General features: G+C 47.2%; 1 protein-coding gene across 1 annotated transcript in view; it reads right to left on the reverse strand.

Moving 5' to 3' along the window:
- The window catches only part of Cacna1e (calcium voltage-gated channel subunit alpha1 E), a 466977-nt gene that overhangs the window by 375775 nt on the left and 84108 nt on the right, over positions 1–7094 (reverse strand). Inside the window, exon 2 of the mRNA XM_076547646.1 lies at positions 1846–2296. Coding sequence (XP_076403761.1) covers positions 1846–2282 — 437 coding nt within the window. The 5' untranslated portion in view covers positions 2283–2296. The remainder of the gene's footprint in view (positions 1–1845; positions 2297–7094) is intronic.

A 7094-nucleotide genomic window follows, 5' to 3' on the forward strand; every position in this document is an offset into this window, starting at 1 on the left:
TGGGCCACTGATGTGCCTTCTCGGTTTCACCTACCAGTACACCTGCTTAGCTGAAAGCAGTTCCCACGTCCACGCCAGGTAGGTGTCTGGGACCAGATCCTGATACCCCTCCATTAGCAAAGGTGATCTTGGTGAAATACATCAAAGTTTTTTACACATTGCTTGTAACAAGTGGAGCTAGTTTTACATTGAGTATTGTAGGAATCCTCACATCAGGACACAAGACAGGCATTGGGTGACATGAACAATGTTTATGCTCTGCAAACTTCCTTGAGTTTTTCAGAGTCGTATTATAAAGGTATGACAGAGATACAGAATAAAATGCTTCTCTTTGCTTCCTTGGTTGACATAGGGGTCTGCTAGGTAGCCCTGACTGATCTAGCACTGATTATATAGCTCACCTAGAACTTGAAGTGCCTTTGGCTTCAGCCTCCTGACTATTGGGTATACACCATGATATTTGTGAATATGAACAAATACCAACTGCCATAGCCATCTACTTCTTCCTCCTTAGTTTCCAAACTGAGTTTCCAAGACTCACTTAGGTGACCTTGAGTCAGTCCTCAGTATCTCAACTCTCACACTAGTTGGCCAAGACATCTCAATAGCCCATTGAGGTAAGAAATACTATGGGAATGAAAGGCATCATGCCTTCTGGGTAAAACCCAGAGATTCTAGTGTCAGCACGGTGGGATGCAAATCCCTCATCAATATTGAACTGCAAAAACAACACAATTATTATCAAGTGGCCTGAGAAAGTCGCTTCCCTGTGCTTATTGGCTAAATATGCATGTAATTATACCTACCTCATAGTCTCAGTGAGGAGTTAGTACATGCAATGTGTTTCCTGCACTTAAAGAGTTATGGGTTTTAAAGACTAACAGAACCGAGAGGTGAATAATGCCATTCATTAAATGGTGGTTGCACTCAGCTCCTGCATCTCAGGAGCTCATCACAAATTAGGGCTAATGAATGGATGAACAAACTAATAAATATTAAAATCCACATGAAACAGAGTATCCAATCTGGGGGGCGGGGCGCATGCGCACATACACACTTTCCTTCTTTCCTATGGAAGTCAAGCAGGTATATTCAAATACAGATGCTGCCACTGAAAATGCCTGTTTCTAGTCGCTTGACATTAACACTTCCATCTCAGGTAGGAAGAAAGACATAAAGACCACAGAACATGCGAACATGCACAACAAACTGGTTTAGAGAGCAAAACTAAGTCCTTATATGGTGTACAAGACTGAGACAATTGAAAACTTCCTTTAAGTCATGACTCCTGGAAAAAGTAAAACAAAACAAAATTCTCAAGCAGCATGCCTCCAAGCCAGCCTAAGTCAGAACAGAAACTCTCTGTCCTACACGGAAAGAGAAGAGATGAAGCCATGGGTGGCCACACAGCTTGGTAATTCTCTTTCCTCCCCTCTGAGGAGAGACTTGCCCCAAATATGATTGTCCAAGGATGGAGAAAGAAAAGGGAGGGCCGTTCAGTTCCTAAAGAAAGCACGACACGGGTGGTTCAAGTTGCCATCCATCCTACACGGCTTGCAGAGACAGACCCAGTTTCTTCTCCCTAGGAGCTTAAACGGGTTAGCTGGGCAGTGGAAGCCCAAGTTTGACCCTCACTTGATGGACCCAATAACATTCAGAGTAGCCCACAAGGTGGGCAGTATGATCACTGGCTGGCTGAACACAGCGACCTCATCCGGAGGGTGCTACTCCTAGGTTAGTGGACTCAGAGACAAATGCCTCTCCCTCTCCTCCCCTGCCTCTCCCGCTCCTCCCCAGCCTCTGGGTCCACCCTGTCCCCAGTGCCCACCCACTTGCCATACTCACTCCCACTCCTTTCGTCGGGCCTGCGGGGTACTCTGCATCTTGTGTGCTTCGTGGGCCTTGATGATGTCCCGCTGCTCGATGAGACCCCCGCGCCTCCGCTTCATGACCTCTGGACTCACAGGGAGGAAGGTGCTGGAGCCTGCATCCAGCATGGTGCTGCCCTCCCAGCCCGGGCCCTCGCCCTCCTGCACCGGGAAGAAGTTGTCGAAGCTGGCCACCGCAGAGCGCGGGGAGGCGGGCAGCATGCCCACCTCGTCGGAGGCATCGGCCTCGAGCAGGGCACACTGCTGTGGCCGCCATGCCTCCTCCTCGGGCAGGGCCAGGACGTGGCGACGCCGGCCAGCAGCCCCAGGCTCAGGGCTCCCTCCCGCAGCCGGGCACAGGGCGGGCTCGGGCAGCCTTCGGCCTGGGCTCAGTCCACGCATCTCGGGCACCATCACAGAACATTGCTCTGCCAGGGAAAGGGTGGGCAGAGACAAAGGGTGGGGAGGAGGAGGGGGAAGGGATCATGGGCACAGGGAAATAGAGAAGAGAAAGAGATTAATGACACCACCCTCCAAGGCTCAGGGCTGCTTCCCAGGCCTGGCCAATAAACTGACACACAAGCAGAGCTTGGTAAAAGATGCTAAAATCAGCAGTATCGACTGTAGACTAGTCTAGGTACCAGGCTCACTGGGTAGCAGAATGTAAGCAAAGCAGACTTCATTCTTACCGTGAAACTCTGATCTAGAGCAGAAGACAGAGGTCACGTGATTACAGTTGCTCCCCCTACTCACCACTGGACGACCTCCCGATAAACCCATTGTAAGGAGAAAATATTGGGAGTCAAATAGCGTTGAATGCCTAAGTTACTGACCACCACATTCTAGCAACACAGTACACTGTACAGAGCAACAGTTTTCCCACATGATTATGAGGCTGGAGACTGGCTCACCGCCACTGCCCAGAACCGTAAGAGGAACATATCAAGAGCCCTGGGAAAGATCAAAATTCTAAACATGAAGTACATTTTCAACTGAACATGTGTGACCTTCACACCATCATTCATAAGGGGCCATCAATATGTGCACAGGTGACAGACATTCCAGAACCTTCTATAAGCAGAAGACATCATCTCAGGTAGACAGCAAAACAGTTGGATTAAAAGAAGCTTCCTCACCCCTCTTCCAGTTTCCCAGCTCCTCTGATGTCCTGGCCACCTGCTGCTGTCTGCTTCCCCAGGCCAGCCACATAATGGGCATGTCCTGTGTCTGGGTCCTCCCCCCTCTTCTGATGCATGCATCTACCTGCTGTGGGATGTCTTTCTGTATGCTGTGAATATGTGTTGCTCTGATTGGTTGATTAAAAAAAAAAAAAGCTGCATTGGCCTATGGCAAGGCAACTTAGAGGCAGGTAGAAATCCAAGCAGATAGGAAGAGAATGGAGAGGCAGAGAGACGCCAGCCTGCCGCCCAAGGAACAACATACCAGCAGACCGGTAAAGCCATGGAACACATGACAAAACATAGATTAATAGAAATGGGTTCACTTAAGTTATAAGAGTTGGCTATCAAGAAGCCTGCCATAGACCATGCAATTGGTAATTAATATAAGCCTCTATATGTTTCTTTGGGTCTGAGTGGCTACAGGACTGGCAGGACACAGAAAAACTTCTGACTACATCCACCTCAAGACCCAGGGAGCTAGTACAGATCCAGATGCTCCAATGACTCCCCAAAGCCATATTCTCCTTTCCACACCAAGGAGAATATAGCCAGATTCACTTTGGAAAGAGTGGTTACCATGTGTCAAACCAAACCCAGTGCCAAGTACAGGGCATCCCAACATGAGCTTGATATGATCCACATCATACCCATGAGGACACAGGAGGAACACTGATTCTTGTCACATAGCATGATGTGCTGTGGCTGATGTAGGCCTGATGTCTGTAGGTGCTCTGAGGAGAGCCACCTTATGCATCTGGGGTAGCCAAGAGAGCTGTGTGGCAGACAGGACCCTGAAGCTAGGTATGGCTAGATGTCTCCAGTTAAGGGACAGGGAGAGGAGGACAAAGAGGTTCATAGGTAAGATGGTCAGCATATATGCACAGAGGAGGATTCAAGGAACCCAGAGGATGTGGAAAATATTTCTTTCATAAGCCTGAGGTCCCCATAGTCCTTCGGGCTTGAGAGGACCTCAGCTTTCCACCTGAAGATACTGCTGTCTATCTTTCAGCCAAGGACCCAACTCCTGAACTTTCAGCATCCTCCCCAAGTATATGTGCAGCCATACCCCAGTAGCCACGAGTGGTATGCACACATATCCCTTTGGTGGTAGGAACTGCCATATGCTCTGTGTACTCAGAGAAACCTTGGCATCCAGACCACTCAGCTAGTGTGGAATGAGGCCCCATTTCACACTGGGACACCCAGGGAAGCATCCTTTTAGAATGCTACCCACACCTGCCCCCTAGTTATCTTCTGCTTTCCCCAACATGAACTGCAAATCAGACTATAAACCAGAAAAGTGAAGAACATGAATGGTTATGAATTTCAATGTTCAACCGTATTATTTTATAGATGAGAAGGATAAGGTCCCAGAGGTTATTTTACAGATGAGAAGGATAAGGTCCTAGAGGTAGGAAGACCCACCCAGGGTCACACTGTCCATTATGTCAACTGGGGATAGACTCGGATTTCAAGTCTGAGCTCCCATTTTTTTCACCATATTGATCATAATGCTTGTGTTCCATGAAGCAGAATCCAGAAGCGCCACACCCATTGCCTCATCACTATGTTTACACAGCAATCATAAGAAAAAGCCCAGTTGACAGGATGACCTTAATGCCTGTAAGAGAGACCCTGATGTGAGCTATACATAGACCCACACTTCCCAGAAGAGCCGGTTCTGGGGCAGCCCCTTCATTGCCTCCCTTCCTTCTCCATCATCTGCACTCATCTTTCCAGACATGGTACCCAAGCCTTCTGGGAGCTGAGCTGGGCACAAGCCAGCTCTGCACATTTGGCCCCCAAGGTTGAGTGAAGCCAGTGGGACGGGGGAGGGAAAAGGTGCAGGCTGAGCCTAATGAGGAGGAGAAATGAAGGAGAAAATATTTTTCAAATCCTGCCAACGGTTGGGTGGGTCCCTAGAAAGAGTGATTCATGCTCCTCACGTTGTCATTCTGTCTCAACTCCATTTGATAGGTTTTAAATTTATCCTTCATTCCTACAATGTTTAAATGTCTCTCCCCCACCCTGCACATGCATGCGCCCCTCCCCTGACAGCTCCCACTCCTTCTCCAGGCTTTAGCACCTCCAGCAATTCCAAGTATTCTTGGACTCTGGTCTGCGGTCTCCTCCTCCTCCTCCTCTCTAAGTCCATTGGAGCCAAGGCTCCCAGGCCACTAGCTCTCCCAAGGCAACCAGTAGCCAGGATCTGGCTCTGCGGGCTGGTTTCCCAGCCCATCCCCCTCCCCATCCTTCCTGGATTTCCCCTTCCCAGACACTTTGCCAATTTGAATCACATCTTTGCCAGAATTACAACAGCAGTAATATGCACGACAGAGCTCTGGCTTCAACAGAATCAATTTACAAATATCAAAACACGAAATTATCTCATCTTTCCTTAAGAATTCCTGTTAAGCAACCCTTCTATTATTGATGTAAATGCGCTTCAAGGGAATCTGTCGTCCCCACTGCTGCCAGGCTGGCCAGTGCTCTGGTCTTGCTATTGTCATACTCAGAGGATATCTTCCCTATCCGACAATTCATGAGAGACAGTGCACATCTTCTAGGGAAGGGCATTTGACTCTACCCTATTCCTAGCCCTCCCCAGCCCCACTCCCAAATGCTGTCTCTCCTTGAGTATCTTGAGATGAAGAATTCTATCTTGTTTCTCTTTGTATATCAGTACCTAGTTCTGCGTTCAACATATACTAGGTGCTTAGATGGCCATCGGGGCTGCTTTCTCGCTACTCTGGAAATCCCTGACCCACAAGAACACGGCAGAAAAGCATTTTTTGGCTTCTAGTGGTTGAGTGGAACTGTATCATTGTTCTGGCCAGTGAATTGTGAATAGAAGTCGAGACAGTTTGAATGAGAACTGACCCTCAGGTCTCAGCTATTTGAATACTTGGTCCCACATTGATAGCCCTCTTTGGGGCATTTAGAGGTGTGGCATCGTTGGAGGAGGCATATTCCTGAGGGCAGGCTTTGAGAGTTTAAAGATATGCATCAACTCAAAGGTGTCCTCTCTGGTTTGTGTTTGTAGTTCAAGATAGGAACTCTTACCAGACATGGTGGTGCACACCTTTAATCCTAGCGCAGGCAGGAAGATCCCTGAGGCCAACCTGGTCTACAGAGCAAGTTCCAGGACAGCCAGGGCTACACAAATAAAGTCTTGAAAAACAAAAAAAAACAAAAAAACAAAAAAGATATAAACTCTCTACTTTTTCTTTTTTAAAAAAAATAGATTTATTTTTATCAGATAATATATTTTGATTATGGTTTCCCCTCCCCCTTGTCCTCCAAGTTCCTTCCCATATCACCTCCCATAGAAATTCACAAACAGGTATCTAAGTAATAATGATACAGTAGGATAAAACAAAACCACACAAACTGCAATAGGACCAAACAACCAAACAAGAAAAAGAGCCAAAGGAAAAGCATAAGACAATGCATATGGACACAGAGACACATGTGTTTGCACACACAAGAATCCCATAAAAACATAAAACCTGAAGCTATAATATATACACAAAGGACCTATAAGATTAAAAAGAAAGAAAAACAAACAAAAAAAAAGCTCTCACTTAACATTATAAGACAAAGACCACCAACAATGCTGTGGAGTCCATTTTCTGTCAGCCGTCTACTGCTTGCCATGGGGCCTACCCTTAAGAGTGGTTTGTTTTCCTAGAGAGACTCTTTTTGATTCCCAGCTCAAGCTGCTATCCACTCTTCCATGAAAGATTCTTAGCCTCTGGAACCACGAGCCCAAATACACTCTCTATTTTATACATTGCCTTGGCCACAGCAACAGGAAAGTGACCTGTATCACTTCAAAGCTAGGCAGTTAAATGTCAGTGCAGACTTCCTGGAGCAGGGATTGGCAAAGCATTCAAAGCCTTGCAGGCCATGCAGTCTCTGCTGCAACTAACTCAAACTCTGCTGTTACAGCACAAAAGCAACCTAGCATCTAACACACACATAAATGAACAATCACGACTGTGTTCTAATAAAACTTTATTCAGGGGCTAAAGAGATGGTTCAG

The sequence above is a fragment of the Peromyscus maniculatus genome, chromosome 11 (genome assembly GCF_049852395.1).
Source record: "Peromyscus maniculatus bairdii isolate BWxNUB_F1_BW_parent chromosome 11, HU_Pman_BW_mat_3.1, whole genome shotgun sequence".
Classification (NCBI taxonomy): Eukaryota; Metazoa; Chordata; class Mammalia; order Rodentia; family Cricetidae; genus Peromyscus; species Peromyscus maniculatus.